Source organism: Oryctolagus cuniculus, chromosome 17, assembly GCF_051225735.1.
Source record: "Oryctolagus cuniculus isolate XC-2025 breed Fujian yellow rabbit chromosome 17, ASM5122573v1, whole genome shotgun sequence".
Lineage (NCBI taxonomy): Eukaryota > Metazoa > Chordata > Mammalia > Lagomorpha > Leporidae > Oryctolagus > Oryctolagus cuniculus.
Window position 1 is genome coordinate 71088581 of NC_142883.1, and position 17792 is coordinate 71106372.

General features: G+C 45.7%; 1 protein-coding gene across 1 annotated transcript; it reads left to right on the plus strand.

Moving 5' to 3' along the window:
* Positions 1–975: 975 nt before the first annotated feature.
* LOC138848316 (zinc finger protein 496-like) lies at positions 976–5287 on the plus strand (the record flags this gene model as incomplete). Its single annotated transcript, XM_089317036.1, has 2 exons — positions 976–1540; positions 2230–5287. Coding segments are annotated over 2 exons (987 nt in total), but the record flags the coding sequence as incomplete, so codon positions are not given.
* Between the last annotated feature and the right edge of the window lie 12505 nt (positions 5288–17792).

The following is a 17792-nucleotide window of genomic DNA, read 5'->3' on the forward strand; positions in this document are numbered from 1 at the left end:
TGGGTCAGGGGGAGCGCTGTCCTCAGGGGCCAAACTCAGGTCCAGTGTGGTGAGAACAGGTTGTTAGTGGATATGTGGGTGGGCGAGGCCTGGTCACATGGGGGAAGGGTTGAGCGGGGGGTCCCCTAATCCATGCCCTGTGGAAGGCAGAACTTGTGGGTGATGAATGTGAGACAAGGGGAAGGATTTGTGATGGAGCTGTTACTCAGAAGGGAAGCAGAGCCTGAAGATCTGGAACATTCTCAGGCTGTGTTAAGGAGAATGAGAGTGGCAGTTCAGGAGACAGCTGATAAGGTGTGGCCCTGTGAGTGTGCATTAGAAAGGCAGAGAGAGAGAGAGAGACTGACTGACTCCATCAGCTGGTTTACTCCACAAATGTCCCCAAGACCCTGCGATGTTTCTCCCGGGACAGCTTCAGTGCAAGAGTCCCTGCCTGGTGGAGTCACTGTCCTGGACCCAGCCTGGGACACTCAGGGATGTCCCAGCTGGGACAACTGAGTGGCATGGGGGCAGGGCCGCCCAAAGCCACAGAGCCTTGGAGGCCCAGAGAGGGCTGCTGACCCACATGCAGGTTGAGACTTGTCTGGGACCTGTCCCTCCTGTCCCCCATCTCTCCCTTTTGGAATGTGCCTGAACCTGCTCCCGGAAGGAGCAGTCATCTCCACAGTCACACCTGGAGCCACACCTGACACAGGTGACACCTGCACCAGATGGGGGCTGTCCGGATGCAAGGACCGTGCTTGCCTGCAAGGAGGACATGGGCCTGGGGTGCTGGGGGTGGAACGCCATGGTGGGGATGTCTGTGCCCAGGTTTCATGAATGAAACCCTGACCCCCATGTGAGGTCCCAGGAGGTGGGACCAGAACCTTCCACCCCAGGAGGTCCCTGAGCTGAGAAGCAGGCCCTCACCAGATGATGCCTGGCTCACCTTGGCCCTGGTTACATGTCTGTCCATGGTGTGCTGTCTGCCCTTGACCCAAGTCTGCCCTGTGGTTTCAGAGCCAGGCTTCTCCCTTCAAGGACATGATCCTGTGCTTCTCTGAAGAGGACTGGCCCCTCCTGAACCCTGGCCAGACTGGCTTCTATGGAGAGTTCATCATTGGGGAGGACTGTGGAGTCTCTGTGACCCCAAGTAAGACCCAGCTCCCAGATGGTGGCCTGGGGTCCCTGCCAGGGTCTCCCCTCCCAAGTGAGACTGTGCACCCAGAATGGGGGCTGGGGTCCCTGCCCTCTGTAATAGCAGGAGACTGGAGGTGTATTCAGGTCTGTGCCTGGTTGTCCAAAGCAAATGTCGCCCTGGTCCCTGCCTGCCATTTTGACACCGGTGGCTCAGGCTTCCCGGGCTGTCTGTCACCAGAGGCCCAGCATCACTATCTGCTTCTGGCTTCACACCTGCTGACCCTGAAGGCCCTGGCCCTGCCCCTCAGGGGTTCCTGCTCACCACACACCTCCCCACCTCCACTCAGCTTCTTGGACTCTGAGCCTGGCTGTGCGGGCCACCTTGGGAGCCACTCAATGGGGTGCCTTGCCTTCCCCTGGGGCAGATGACCCAGCTGCCCTGCTGGGCCCCTTCCAGGAAGAGGAGAGTGAGCTGCTGCTGGAGCTACTGGAGCTCCAGGGGAAGGAAGCACTGCAGGCCTCCTTGACTGGTCAGTGAAGGCACCAAAATTGGGTGAACAGAGAGGGCAGAGCCAGGCTGTTCCCAGGCTTTCTGTGCAGCCCCATGCATTGTCTGGGTACTGATGTCCTGCCCTGTCCCCATCGTTGTCTGGATACTGACACCCTGTCCTGTCCCTGTCCCTCATTTTAACTGAGCCATGCTGGGGTCAGGTGTCCCTCAGGTACCCACCCTGAGCCTGGTGCATGCTAGGGCTCAGGCAGTTCCTCTGTGCCCAGGGCCTGCAGTGCTGGGCTGGGAAGTCAGCACCTTGGGGACAGCATGTGTGGGATACTCAGCATCAGCACCCCCTGTCATGGAGACAAAGGTGCCCCACAGCACATGGGCTTGGGTACCCCGGCCTGCCTGCAAAGGCTGTGAGGCCAGCAGCCATGCTGTGGTGCATCCCACCCTGCGCATTCCATCCTGGCCCTTAAAGGGAGGCAAGAGAGAAAGACACAGCCACTGAGCCATGACGGCTGCCACACGGCTCTACCTGTGGTCCCTGCAGGGCCAGCCAGGACTGAGATCACCCAGGAGTACTGCAAGAACAGGTGTCTCTTGGATTTGAGCCAGGCCTTCTGGGTGGGGTTCTCAGGGGCTGGTGGCACCCCTGACCAGCTTGGTTTCCTGTAGCTGGAGGCAGACCACAGGTCCTGGAGAGCATGGGGCCCATGAGACCCTCGAGACCCAGAAGCCCTACAGGTGTGGCTCCTGTGGGAGGAGCTTCCGCCACAACTACCACCTGCTCTCCCACCAGCGGATCCACCGGCAGCCCAACAGACTGGAGCCGGAGATGCAGAGTGTAGAGGGATTGGGCTTCCAGTGCCAGGAGCCCCTGGCCCAGCACTGCAGCCACACACACCAAAAGGACACGATACGGGCATTCCAGCACTGCTACTGCATCAAGAGCTTTGGGCAGAACTTGGACATCTTCTGCCACGAGTGTGTGCACATGAAGAGGTGCTCCAAGCAGGCCCTGAACTCCTACTGAGGACTGCCTCCCAGCCCCATGCACCTCCTGCCCCTCGCGCCGGGGCCGTGTCCAGCCCCACCTGCTGCCACGGTAGCCCCATGAGAGCCTAATCCATCTCAGAAGCCCCTGCACACAGTTGCCCCAGCTGGCAGAGGGCCAGTCTCCATCCTGGGACCACTTGGTCACCAACCAGTCCTCAGCACTCACCCTCCCATCTTGCCCTGAGCACGGACCCCAGGGTCCAGGCTGGCTGCTGTCCATGCCCCTCCGGTTGGTTGGGGAGTGGACCAGTGCACAGCACAACCTGTATCCAAGGTAGCTGCAGGCCTGATGGCGGGGGTGGGTTGGCAGTCCTATGGTGGGAGCTAAGGGTGCTCAGGGCTGGGAAACCACTGTGGTCCCTTTGGATGTGTGGGGGGGAGTGGGGCTCCCCAGGAAGGCAAATCTCTCCTTTTTAGCTGTTGTGCTTCTGCCCCAGAATGCCCCTTTCTCTGCCCAGATGCCCTTGGTAAATATTTGAGTGGGAAGCTGAGCTGTGGTCTTTGACAGGAACTTAGAGCCCTCCTTGCCCTCTGTCCTGTCCAGGAACTGAATCCTCAGTGAGGGCATTGGCCTGGGGCACCTGGCCCCCAGCTGAGGCTTGTCTGAAATCCTACTCTGCCTGGGCATCAGCAGGGTTCCCTGGTGGGCTCTGCACCTTGGGTGCTTGGAACAGCAGGAATGTCTGTTACAATTCCCAAGGCTGCAAGTCTGGGGGCAACCTGTTGGCCAGGCTGGACCCTCCTGGAGGGCTGTAGGGGAGATTTTGCCCCAGCTTCCAGGGCCTTCCTGGCAGGTATGGCTGTTCCTGGTTGTGGTGCTCTGAGTCTGTCTGCTGATTTCCCTTCTCAGAAAGACATAAGTCACTGTTCCCATTCGAACTTGTCTACACCTGCAGTCACTGGGCACAGGTGCAGGACACACATCTGCCCATACCTGCACTGCTGCCCTCCCTCCTGAGCCTGTTGGAGCAGGATTCAGACCACAGGGCCTGCCTCCTTGGCTGGCATCCCCTGCAGGGGGCTGTGGGCCAGGCATAGCCAGCCACGGGCAGTGAGGCTGAGCACCAGGAGCTGGTGCTGCTGCTCCTAGGAGGCAGCTATGTCAGCTCTGCTCCAGTGAGAAGGCCTGGGGACTATGCAGCTGAGCCGGGGTGCTGAGGTCAGGTGGGTGTTCCTGTGTCAGGCCCACCGCTGGGCAGCAGGCTGGGTGGAGGTGCCCAGTGCTCCATGTGACCCCTGTCACTTCACACCAAAAGGCATCTGCCTCACACCCAATCAGTTACAAGGTTTTGTACCTGAAGTGACTGCGGGGTAGATGGACCCACTGGCTTAGAAAAGGAAGCATGGTCCAACCCTGCAGTCAGACCCAGAGAACTGGCGAGGCCCTTGGTTTCTAGTCATCTGGGATAGGGATGCCCCCACGCAGAAGTGGGGCCCTCTGGGGCATCCACTCTGTGACATCCTGGCCTGGTCCATGGGTGCCCAGCACATCCTTGGCCTCAGGAAGGTCATTTCCCCTGGGGCTGCAGACACTTGGCTGGGAGAGGAGCCCTCTGCTCTCTGGTCAGTGTCTTGTCTGCAAGTCACGTTTTGTGACAGATTGGAGCCCAGAGGAGGCAGTCCCACCCTCCAGGTCTGTCAGGGACCCCAGCTGTGATTCAGAGCCAGGTACCTGGTGGCAGGAAGACTGCGGCCTGTGTCTGGAGAGCCTGCGGGGCCAGGGCATGGCCAGGGGCTTCTCTGAGAGAAGCTGTGGCCCCCAGCCACCAGGCCCGAGGGTGCTGGAGCAGAAGTATCTGCCTCCCCTTGGCCACTGGCATTTCTGGCCTCAGCTGAGGTGGGTAAAATACACAAGGTATTTGTGAGGCAGCTGAAGAAGTGCCTGCAGACAGATTATTTAGGGCCGGGGGTCGTTGTGGCATAACAAGTTAAGACACAGCTGGCAACACCAACATCCACGTGGGAAACCTGGCTGGAATTCCACACTCCTGGCTTTGCCGGGCCCAACCCTGGCTGTTGCAGCTATTTGGGGAGTGAACTAGTGGATGGAAGATCTCTTTCCCTCTCTCGGTAACTTTCAAGTAAATTAAATAAACCTTTACAAAAAAGCAGCAGTGTTTTTATTTTTATTTTTTAAAGATTTACTTATTAATTTGAAAGTATAATTACAGAGAGAGAGGTCTTACATCTGCTGGTTCACTCCCCAATTGGCTGCAATGGCTGGAGTTGCACTGAACCAAAACCAGGAGCTTCCTTTGGGTCTCCCACGCGGGTGCAGGGGCCCAAGACTTCAGCCATGTTCCACTGCTTTCTCATACCAAAACGGAGACCTGGATCAGAAGTGGAGCAGCCGGGAATTGAAACCAGCACCCATATGGGATGCCAGCACTGTGGGTGTGGCAGTTTTACCCTCTAGGCCAAAGTGCTGGCCCCAGCAACAATGTTTTAAAATAAATTAAAAATAATGATCTTTTTGAAAGGCAAAGTGAGTGAGAGATCTATCTGCTGATTTCCCCATATGTTTGCAACAACTAGGGCTGGGCCAGGCAGGAGTCAGGAGCCCAGAACTTTATCCAGATCTCCTGTGTGGGTGGCAGGGACCCAAGCAATTGAGTGAGCATCCGTTACCTCTCAGGTTGCACTAACAGGGAGCCAGATGGGAAGAAGCGTAGCACACCAATATGGCATTCAGGTGTCCCAAGCAACGGCCTACCCCACAGCACCCCAACATGCACACCCTGAATGTCTCTCTATAAAAGAGGTTATTCAGTGACCAACACCTGCAAAGATGTTCAAGTTCTTGAGTAATCAGGGACACTCAGATGGAGTCTGAAAGCACAGAGCAGTCAGGCAATCACAATGGAAATGACAGCACCATGTTGGCAGGGACACCGGCATGCAAGGGAGCTTGTGCTGTGGGTGTGAAATGCTGCAAGCATTCCAGGAACCCGGCAGTGTCTCCCAAGGCTGTAGAGATGCAGCTTCAATGCCATCGCTCCTCCACTACATAGATACCTGACAGATCTGTGCCACGTCACCAAAACCTGTGCCAGAGTTTAAATACCAGCACTCAGAGCCCCTACTGGAAAACACTGCCATGTGCCTGATGGTGAATACTCACACAATGATTCTACGCTGACAAAGCTGAGACACAGCAAAGTGCAAGAAGACAAGTTCAAGTCAGCCTTTGGAATCTGAAAGGCCAGGTAGAGTCCCTGCCCTCCAACATCATTTAAAGCAAGTGTCAGGTGTCAATTTGACCTCTCTGTGTGTTAGCACTGGTGCCTGAGGCCCTGGGATTTCCCTCAAGTGTGCCTAGCATCTGCAAAGCTCCCAGGTGTGTCAGAAACATTTCCTAAGACAGCTCTACCTGAGAGGAATTGAAGACAAATGTGCCATCAACAGGCAAGGTGCTGACCCTGCAGCACTGCTGTCGCCTCGCAGGTTGAAGATGCAAGTTCCAGTGAAAATGTGGGGACATAGAAAAGTTAATACAGAGAAGATGGAAAATGAGAAACAAAGCAAGTGTCAGGAAGGGGCACCTGCTGCCATGAAGCCCAGCCCTTAGTGTGTCTATTGTTCACAGAAACAGATGGCTTGTTCCTATGAAAAGCAAGCAAAACATTCATTTGGATGTATTAGGGATACTAGCCATTAATGTGTCCCGTAGTGATACAGGTATCAAAACAAACTTTTATGATAAAGCATTTTGGCATTGTTGTAGTATTTTTACATTCCATCTAAAACATTTTTCTTCTTTTTTCCTTATTTTTTAAAGATTTATTTATTTTGAAAGCTAGAGTTAGAGGCAGAAAGAGAGAGAGGTCTTCCATCCACTGGTTCACTCCCTAAATGGCCACAATGGCTGTAGACTTTTGCAAGAAGAGGGCTGTAAATTTCTAACCATAAGCTTCAATCTGTCAAAAGAAATGTAAAATATCAGGGCATCTAATTGATGAGAACAAGCACCAAATCAACCCCAGTCATATATTGTATGTCTGAGTTTACCTAAAGCCAAATGTGATCTGAGAAAATTATTATGCTTCAGAGGGAATTGTTGACTTTAGATTCAGTCCTATTCCCCCGAAAAATTCTTTATCTCATACTTTTAGGGAAAAAAGCCCAGAGTCTTTACTGTAGTCCAGTGAGGAGATCCAGGAAACAGACACATTGAAAACAGGGCCTCATAAAATCCCCTGTGATTAGCACATCTCTCACTTGAAAGACTTTTTAATCTTTTAGTCATGGTATATCAGGGTGTGGATCTTGGAATCCTCATCCAGAGCTGGGGAGGAAAAAGCCAGCTAATAGCCACTGTATCTAAACTTCTCAATCAAATTTCTAAGAGATGGCCTGAATGTGTACAAGTAGCTTCTGCCATAACCTTATTGGTGGAGGAAAGCTGAAAATTAACTTTTGGTAGAGCACTTACAGTGAACACCCCACTTAAGGTTAAAAATATCTAAACCAAAAAAGCTAAAAGGTGACTGACCAATTCCAGAATCCTAATATATGAGGCTATCCTTTTGGAAAGGGGTATTTTATATTTAACAACTAATACTGTACAAACCTGGCTGAAATTTTATGGAAGGGGGAAGCTGGTCAAAAAGTATCTGACATAACTCTTCAGACACTAAAGAGTATGAAACCAAAATTCGACTAGATATGAGAGAGGCTCCCTTATATGAGGGAATGAGGCTATCTGTGAATGGTTAAACCTGAGTAATAGAGGAAAAAAGATGTATTGGTTATGCAATTATGGATGATGATAGCCACTTAATATGTGAAAGTGATTTGCTCAAACCTGTGAATTGTGTACCTTTAATCAGGCTCTAAATCAATTGAGGGTCAAGTGGGGACCATTTACACAGACTCCAGGAATATTTATCATGTGGTACAAACATTTGGAAAAATATGGACAACTTCTTAGCACACTGACTGGAACATAGTAAGAATTCAACAAATGCTTGCTAAATGAATAAATTAGTCCCTGGTCTGATTAGGTGGGCCAAAGTAATACTTTCATTTTTCTTTTTTTTTGACAGGCAGAGTTAGAGAGAGAGAGAGAGAGAGAGAAAGGTCTTCCTTTTTCTGTTGGTTCATCCCCAAGTGGCTGCTATGGTGCTTCCTCCTGGTCTCCCATGTGGGTGCAGGGCCCAAGGACTTGGGCCATCCTCCACTGTCTTCCCGGGCCATAGCAGTGAGCTGTACTGGAAGAGGAGCAACCGGGACAGAATCCCGGACCCTGACTGGAACTAGAACCCGGGGTGCCAGCGCTGCAGGCGGAGGATTAGCCTAGTGAGCCATGGCACCGGCCCTATTTTTTCAATTGTATGAATTATCCATGCTCATCATGAGAATATTGGAATATGTGAAAGAATAAAAATTAACTGGAGTCTCACTACCCCAAGTAACTTTTATTTTGTTGGTGTCTCATTTTATACAGACAGAAGAGCATAATAGCACCTGTGAGCCCAGTCTATGGTGTTAAATTTCAGAACTACCACTTACTCAGCTTGCCCAAATGATTGCAGAATTCTCCAGGCCTTATTTTTCTCATTTGTAGGGCAGGGATAACAATGGAACCAATGTCAAGTGGCAGTTATGGGATTAAGAGTGAATGCTTACAAAATAACTAGAATAATTCCTGGCATGTGGTAAGCATTGCCTAAATAATATATTAAATCTCAAGAATATTTATGCACCCTTCACCTGCCTCAGTGCTCACTCTAAAGTTAACCAATGTTACCATCTGTGTGGGTTCTTCTATGCTTTTCTGTTAGCCAATGTAATCATATATGGTTACTGGTAATTGTTTTATAGATCTGTGACAGTATTATACACACTGATCTGGAACACAATTCTTTCACTTACTTAGGAACCTGTTTTGTCAAGTTAATCACTTTTTTATTTAGTAAATATAAATTTCAAGTACAGTTTATGGATTACAATGGCTTCCCCCCCATAATTTCCCTCCCACTTGCACCCCTCCCATCTCCCGCTCCCTCTCCCATTCTATTCACATCAAGATTCATTTTTAATTATTTTTATAAACAGAAGATCGATTTAGTATATATTAAGTAAAGATTTAATCAGTTTGCACTCACACAGAAACAAAGTGTAAAATACTGTTTTGGTACTAGTTATAGCATTACTTCACATTGGACAACACATTAAGGACAGATCCCACATGAGAAGTAAGTACACAGTGACTCCTGTTCTTGACTTAACAATTTGACACATCTGTTTATGGTGTCAGTAATCTCCCTAGGCTCTGGTCATGAGTTGCCAAGGCTATGGAAGCCTTTTGAGTTCGCTGACTTCGATCTTATTCTGACAGGGTCGTAGTCAAAGTCGAAGTTCTCTCCTCCCTTAAGAGAAAGGTACCTCCTTCTTTGCTGGCCCTGTTCTTTCCACTGGGATCTCACTCACAGAGATCTTTCACTTAGGCCTTTTTTTTGCCAGAGTGTCTTGGCTTTCCATGCCTAAAATACTCTCATGGGCTCTTCAGCCATATCCAAATGCCTTAAGGGCTGATTCTGAGGTGAGAGTGCTATTTAGGACATCTGCCATTCTATGGGTCTGCTGTGTATCTCGCTTCCCATGTTGGATCATTCTCTCCCTTTTTTATTCTATCAGTTAGTATTAACAGACACTAGTCTTGTTTGTGTGATCCCTTTGACTCTTGGACCTATCAGTGTGATCAATTGTGAACAGAAATTGATCACTTGGACTAGTGAGATGGCATTGGTACATGCCACCTTGATGGGATTGTATTGGAATCCCTTGGCATGATTCTAACTAGACCATTTGGGGTAAGTCAGCTTGAGCATGTCCCAAATTGTACATCTCCTCCCTCTCTTATTCCCACTGTTATATTTAACAGGGATCAGTTTTCAATTAAAATTTAAACACCTAAGAATAAATGTATGTTAATTACAGAGTTCAACCTATAGTACTAAAACAAAACAAAGAAAAAATACTAAAATGGATAAAGTATTACTTTGTACATCAACTGTCAGCACAAGAGCTGATCAAGTCACTGTTTCTCATAGTGTCCATTTCACTTCAACAGGTTTCCCCTTTGGTGCTCAGTTAGTTGTCGCCGATCAGGGAGAACATATGATATTTGTCCCTTTGGGACTGGCTTAATTCACTCAGCATAATGTTTTCCAGATTCCTCCATCTTGTTGCAAATGACTGGATTTCATTGTTTTTGACTGCTGTATAGTATTCTATAGAGTACATGTCTCATAATTTCTTTATCCAGTTGATGGGCATTTGGGTTGATTCCAGCTTTTAGCTATTGTGAATTGAGCTGCAATAAACATTAATGTGCAGACAGCTTGTTTGTTTGCCAATTTCATTTCCTTTGGGTAAATTCCAAGGAGTGGGATGGCTGGGTTGAATGACAGAATTATATTCAGGTTTCTGAGGAATCTCCAGACGGACTTCCATATGGCTTAACCAGTTTGCATTCCCACCAACAGTGGGTTAGTGTCCCTTTTCCCCCACATCCTCTCCAACATCTATTGTTGGTAGATTTCTGAATGTGAGCCATTCTAACCGGGGTGAGGTGAAACCTCATTGTGGTTTTTGATTTGCATTTCCCTGATTGCTAGTGATCGTGAACATTTTTTCATGTGCCGGTTGGCCATTTGGATTTCCTCTTTTGAAAAATGTCTATTGAGGTCCTTGGCCCATCTCTTAAGTGGGTTGTTTGTTTTGATGTTGTGGAGTTTCTTGATCTCTTTGTAGATTTTGGTTATCAACCCTTTATCTGTTGCATAGTTTGCAAATATTTTTTCCCATTCTGTCGGTTGCCTCTTCACTCTCCTGACTGTTTCTTTTGCAGTACAGAAACTTCTCAATTTGATGCAATCCCAAATGTTAATTTTGGTTTTGACTGCCTGCACCTCCAGGGTATTTACCAAGAAGTCTTTGCCTGTGTCAATATCTTGAAGGGTTTCTCCAATGTTCTCTAATAATTTGATGGTATCAGGTCGTAGATTTAAGTCTTTAATCCATGTTGAGTGAATTTTTGTGTAAGGTGTAAGGTAGGGGTCTTGCTTCCTGATTCTGCATGTGGAAATCCAATTTTCCCAGCACCATTTATTGTATAGACTGTCCTTACAACAGGGATTGGTTTTGGATCCTTGATCAAATATGAGTTGGCTGTAGATGTTTGGATTGATCTGGTGTTTCAATTCTGTTCCATTGGTCTATCCATCTGTTTCTGTACCAGTACCATTCTGTTTTGATAACAACTGCCCTGTAGTATGTCCTGAAATCTGGTATTGTGATGCCTCCGGCTTTGTTTTTGTTGTACAAGATTGTTTTAACTATTGGAGGTCTCCTGTGTCTCCATATGAATTTCAGCATCATTTTTTCCAGATCTGAGAAGAATGTCTTTGGTATTTTGATTGGTATTTCATTGAATCTGTATATTGCTTTTGGGAGAATGGACATTTTGATGATATTGATTCTTCCAATCCATGAACATGGAAGATTTCTCCATTTTTTGGTATCCTCTTCTATTTCTTTCTTTAAGGCTTTGTAATTTTCATCATAGAGATCTTTATTTTTTTTTTATCTTTTATTTAATGAATATAAATTTCCAAAGTACGTCTCATGGGTTACAATGGCTTTCCCCCCCATACCGTCCCTCCCACCCACCACCCTCCCCTTTCCCACTCCCTCTCCCCTTCCATTCACATCAAGATTCATTTTCGATTATCTTAGTATACAGAAGATCAGCTTAGTATACCTTAAGTAAGGATTTCAACAGTTTGTTCCCACACAGAAACATAAAGTGAAAAATAATAGATGATGTTTTTTTAAATGATGATGAAATCAGATCAGACCTATTGTCATGTTTAATCCCAGTGAGAGTCAAGTTGGGAATTGATAGTTTCTTTTCTTTCTTTTTTTTTTTTTTTAACAGAAGATCAGTTTAGTGTACATTAAGTAAAGATTTCAACAGTTTGCACCCCCATAGAAACACAAAGTGAAATATACTGTTTGAGTACTCGTTATAGCATTAAGCCTCAGTGTACAGCACATTAAGGACAGAGATCCTACATGAGGAGTAAGTGCACAGTGACTCCTGTTGTTGACTTTACAAATTGACACTCCTGTTTATGGCATCAGTAATCTCCCTATGCACCAGTCATGAGTTTCCAAGGCTATGGAAGCCCCTTGAGTTCTCCGACTCTTATCTTGTTTAGACAAGGTCCTAGTCAAAGTGGAGGTTCTCTCCTCCCTTCAGAGAAAGGCACCTCCCTCTTTGAAGACCTGTTCTTTCCACTGGGATCTCACTCACAGAGATCTTTTTGCCAGAGTGTCTTGGCTTTCCATGCCTGAAATACTCTCATGGGCTTTTCAGCCAGATCCGAGTGCCTTTAGGGCTGATTCTGAGGCCAGAGTGCTATTTAGGACATCTGCCATTCTATGAGTCTGCTGAGTATCTCACTTCCCATGTTGGATCACTCTCCCCTTTATTTATTCTATCGGTTAGTGTTAGCAGATACTAGACTTGTTTATGTGCTCCCTTTGACTCTTAGTCCTTTCATTATGATCAATTGTGAACTGAAATTGATCACTTGGAATAGTGAGATGGCATTGGCACATGCCACCTTGATGGGATTGAATTGGAATCCCCTAGTATGTTTCCAACTCTACCAATTGGGGCAAGTCAGCCCGAGCATGCCCCAAATTATACATCTCTTCCCTCTCTTATTCCCACTTTTATGTTTAACAGGGATCACATTTCAGTTAATTTTCAACACTTAAGAATAACTGTGTGATAATTACAGAATTAAACCAGTCATATTAAGTAGAACAGACAAAAACAAAAATACTATGAGGGATAATGTATTAAGTTGTCCATTAGCAGTCAGGGCTATGCTGATCAAGTCACCATTTCTCATAGTGTCCATTTCACTTCAGGAGGTTTCCTTTTTGGTGTTCAGTCAGTTGTCACCGATCAGGGAGAACATATGGTATTTGTCCCTTTGGGACTGGCTTACTTCACTCAGCATGATGTGTTCCAGATTCCTCCATTTTGTTGCAAATGACTGGATTTCGTTGTTTCTTACTGCGGTATAGTATTCTAAAGAATATATATCCCATAATTTCTTTATGCAGTCTACCATTGATGGGCATTTAGGTTGGTTCCAGGTCTTGGCTATTGTGAATTGTGCTGCAATAAACATTAGGGTGCAGACCGCTTTTTTCTTTATCAATTTAAACTCCTTTGGGTAAATTCCAAGGAGTGGGATGGCTGGGTCGAACGGTAGGGTTATATTCAGGTTTCTGAGGAATCTCCAGACTGATTTCCATAGTGGCTTGACCAGTTTGCATTCCCACCAACAGTGGGTTAGTGTCCCTTTTTCCCCACATCCTCGCCAGCATCTGTTGTTGGTAGATTTCTGTATGTGAGCCATTCTAACCGGGGTGAGGTGAAACCTCATTGTGGTTTTGATTTGCATTTCCCTGATTGCTAGTGACCTTGAACATTTTTTCATGTGCCTGTTGGCCATTTGGATTTCCTCTTTTGAAAAATGTCTATTGAAGTCCTTGGCCCATCTCTTAAGTGGGTTGTTGGTTTTATTTTTGTGGAGTTTCTTGATCTCTTTGTAGATTCTGGTTATTAACCCTTTATCTGTTGCATAGTTTGCAAATATTTTTTCCCATTCTGTCGGTTGTCTCTTCACTCTCCTGACTGTTTCTTTTGCAGTAAAGAAACTTCTCAATTTGATGCAATCCCAATAGTTGATTTTGGCTTTGACTGTCTGTGCCTCCCGGGTCTTTTCCAGAAATTCTTTGCCTGTGCCAATATCTTGAAGGGTTTCTCCAATGTTCTCTAATAACTTAATGGTGTCAGGACGTAGATTTAGGTCTTTAATCCACGTTGAGTGGATTTTTGTGTAAGGTGTAAGGTAGGGGTCTTGCTTCATGCTTCTGCACGTGGAAATCCAGTTTTCCCAGCACCATTTATTGAATAGACTGTCCTTGCTCCAGGAATTAGTTTTAGATCCTTGATCAAATATAAGTTGGCTGTAGATGTTTGGGTTGATTTCTGGTGTTTCAATTCTGTTCCATTGGTCTATCCATCTGTTTCTGTACCAGTACCATTCTGTTTTGATAACAACTGCCCTGTAGTATGTCCTGAAATCTGGTATTGTGATGCCTCCGGCTTTGTTTTTGTTGTACAAGATTGTTTTAACTATTGGAGGTCTCCTGTGTCTCCATATGAATTTCAGCATCATTTTTTCCAGATCTGAGAAGAATGTCTTTGGTATTTTGATTGGTATTTCATTGAATCTGTATATTGCTTTTGGGAGAATGGACATTTTGATGATATTGATTCTTCCAATCCATGAACATGGAAGATTTCTCCATTTTTTGGTATCCTCTTCTATTTCTTTCTTTAAGGCTTTGTAATTTTCATCATAGAGATCTTTAACGTCTTTGGTTAAGTTTATTCCAAGGTATTTGATTGTTTTTGTAGCTATTGTGAATGGGATTGATCTTAGAAGTTCTTCCTCAGCCATGGCATTGCCTGTGTATACAAAGGCTGTTGATTCTTCCAATTTCTGTTTGTTATGAAAGGTCTTTATTTCACCTTCATTCACATATGAGAGCTTTGCAGAACATAATATTCTGGGCTGGCAGTTCTTCTCTCTTAGTACTTGGGCTATGTGTCACCGTTCTCTTCTAGATTGTAGGGTTTCTGATGAGAAGTCTGCTGTGAGTTTAATTGGAGATCCTCTGAGAGTAATCTGACATTTCTCTCTTGCACATTTTAGGATCTTTTCTTTCTGTTTCACTGTGGAGAGTTTAATTACAACATGTCATGGTGAGGATCTCTTTTGGTCATGTTTACCAGGGGTTCTATGAGCTTCCTGTACTAGGATGTCTCTGTCCTTCTCCAGACCCGGAAAGTTTCTGCTAGTATCTCACTGAAAAGGCATTCTAATCCTTTCTCCCTCTCCATGCCTTCAGGAACTCCTAGAACCCGAATGTTGTTTTTTTTAATAGTATCCTGTAGATTCTCAACAATATGTTTTAGATTTCTAATTTCCTTTTCTTTTCTTTGGTTTGACTGTATGTTTTCCTGTGCTCTGTCTTCTAAGTCCGATATTCCCTCTTCTGCTTCACTCATTCTGTTTTTAAGGCTTTCTAATGTGTTTGTCGTTTGATCTATTGAATTCTTCATTTCATTATGATTTCTCCTTACTATCACAGTTTCATGTTCTTAGTTGCCTCATTTCATTTTGATTCCTCCTTAAGATTTCATTTTTTCTAAGGAGATTTTCTATCCTGTCCATTAAGGATTTCTGTAGTTCAAGAATTTGTTTTTGAGAACTTCTTAATGTTCTTATCAATTTTTTGAGATCTGCTTCTTGCATTTCTTCTATATCATCATCTTCATAATCTTGAATTTGGGTGTCTTTCATTTCGGGGCGTCATAGTGTCTTCCTTGTTCTTGTTACCTCGGTTTCTGTGTTTTTTTTGGCATTGTGGAGATATTCTTTGGTTTCTTTGCTGTGGTGTTTTTTCTCATTATACTGTAACTCTAGATTAAATGGATTGCCTGCTTTTGATGGAGTCTTAGAGGTTTGAGATGGGTGTGGCCTGAGAGCTCTGTTTGGTTCCTCAGGGTTAACCGTGTGCCAAAGGTGACACTCCCAGGTTAGGCGTGGTAAATCTCTCTCTTTCTTTCTTTCTTTTTTTGATTCAAAAGGGAAGTAATTCCACACAGCTGAATGGAATTGGAGATAGTTAGCAGGCGAATCATATATCCACAGAGGCCAGAGATCGGAAGCTCTTTCCCAAGGACCACACAGGGAATCTGTTCTGGCCTCAGTGTTGGCTCAAATTCTCCTGCAGTCTCCCACTGGGTTGCCAAGTTAATCACTTTCAACAAATGACTACATAATTATTCCGAGGCAAAAAAGCAAAACCTTCTATATAGCCATACCTAATGGCCATTTTCTTGTTTTTCTGGAAATTTCTGAGCATTAAAATCTCATATCAGGAAGGCAGGGGAGAGACAAAACTGTGCTTCCAAACTTGAGTGAGATTTGTAGGCTGAGCTATGGATTTGACACATGCAGCAAGAGCTTCATTTTGAGATAAGTAACTATTTGAAATCACCCAACAGTTAGATAATTGACCTAATTTAATTTTACAATATATGGGCAGCTGGTTTTTCTGCCTGATTTATATCATAGCATACATTACAAATCAGTGGGCTATGGGAGGAGGCAAGATGGTGGAATAGGAAGGGAGCACACTGATAGTCCGGGGAGAGATAGTTTAATAAAAGTGGAGATACTGCAGGTTCAAGGAAGAGTAGGGGAGGAAATAGCAGAAGAAACTCTTCCGGAATGCGTGATTCACAGCGGACCTGTGAGGAGAGCGTGGGAGCCCACAGTTCGGGACACCAGCGGCAGACTCAACACACCAGCGCTGGAACGCAAGGTGAGCTGAACCTCAATAGCCCGAGACACCGGCAGGCAAGCGGAGAGAGGAGGCTAGAGGGAACAACCCCCGGGGGGGGGAGGAAGTTCACCAGGCTAACTGGAAGAGAGAAAGAGAAAAAAAAGGTGACTGGTATGGACACGGGTTTCTCTCTCTCCGCTCACCTCTCAAGGGCGAGCAAGACAAAGAGCAGGTGCCATCTTGGACATATGCCATAAGCAGAGCGACCTCAGGTCTGCATCAGCCCTGAGCCTAGCAGAAAAACCTGACTCTGGGCAGGGCGAATTAACAGGAGATTAGGACCTAGTAAATTTGTGGTGCTACTGAACTGAGACTGTGAAAAAAGAGACAGTGGGGGAGAGAACTCACGGAATTCACGTGAGCACTCTCCAGAGACGCTACAATTCCGTAACTTTGGCAACCCAGTGGGAGACTGAAGGAGACTTTGAGCCCACTTGGAGGGCCGAACAGATTCCCTGTGTGGTCCTTGGGAAAGAGCTTCCGATCTCTGGCCTCTGTGGATATATCATTTGCCTGCTAACTACCTCCAACTTCGTTCAGTTGTGCGGAATTACTTCCCTTTTGAATCAAAAAGAGAGAGAGAGAGAGAGAGAGAGAGAGAGATTTACCACTCCTAACCTGGGAGTGTCACCTTTGGCACACCAAACAGAGCTCTCAGGCCACACCCATCTCAAGCCCTAAGGCTCCATCAAAAACAGATAGTCCACTTAATCTAGAGTCATAGTATAACAAGAAAAAGCACCACAGTGAAGAAACCAAATATCTCCAATATGCCAAATAACAAACACAAAAACCAAGGTAATAAAAACAAGGAAGTCACCATGAAGCCCTCAAATGAAAAAGACACCCCAATTCAAGATTATGAAGATGATGACATAGAAGAAATGCAAGAAGCAGATCTCAAAAAATTGATAAGAACATTAAGAAGTTCTCAAAAACAAATTCTTGAGCTACAGAAATCCTTAATGGACAAGATAGAAAATCTCTCTCGTGAAAATGAAATATTAAGGAGGAATCAAAATGAAACGAAACAACTAGTACAACAGGAAACTGTGATAGTGACTGAAGTGAAGAATTCAATAGATCACATGAAAAACACAATAGAGAGCCTTACAAACAGAATGGGTGAAGCAGAAGAGAGAATATCGGACTTAGAAGACAGAGAACAGGAAAGGATACAGTCAGACCAAAGAAAAGACGAGGAAATTAGAAATCTAAAACATATTGTCAGGAATCTTCAGGATACTATTAAAAAACCCAACATTCAGGTTCTAGGAGTTCCTGAAGGCATGGAGAGGGAGAAAGGATTAGAATGCCTTTTCAGTGAGATATTAGCAGAAAATTTCCCAGGTTTGGAGAAGGACAGAGACATCCTAGTACAGGAAGCTCACAGAACCCCTAATAAACACGACCAAAAGAGATCCTCACCACGACACGTTGTAATTAAACTCTCCACAGTGAAACATAAAGAAAAGATCCTAAAATGTGCAAGAGAGAAACGTCAGATTACTCTCAGAGGATCTCCAATCAGACTCACAGCTGACTTCTCATCAGAAACTCTACAAGCTAGGAGGTAATGGCGAGATATAGCCCAGGTACTAAGAGAGAA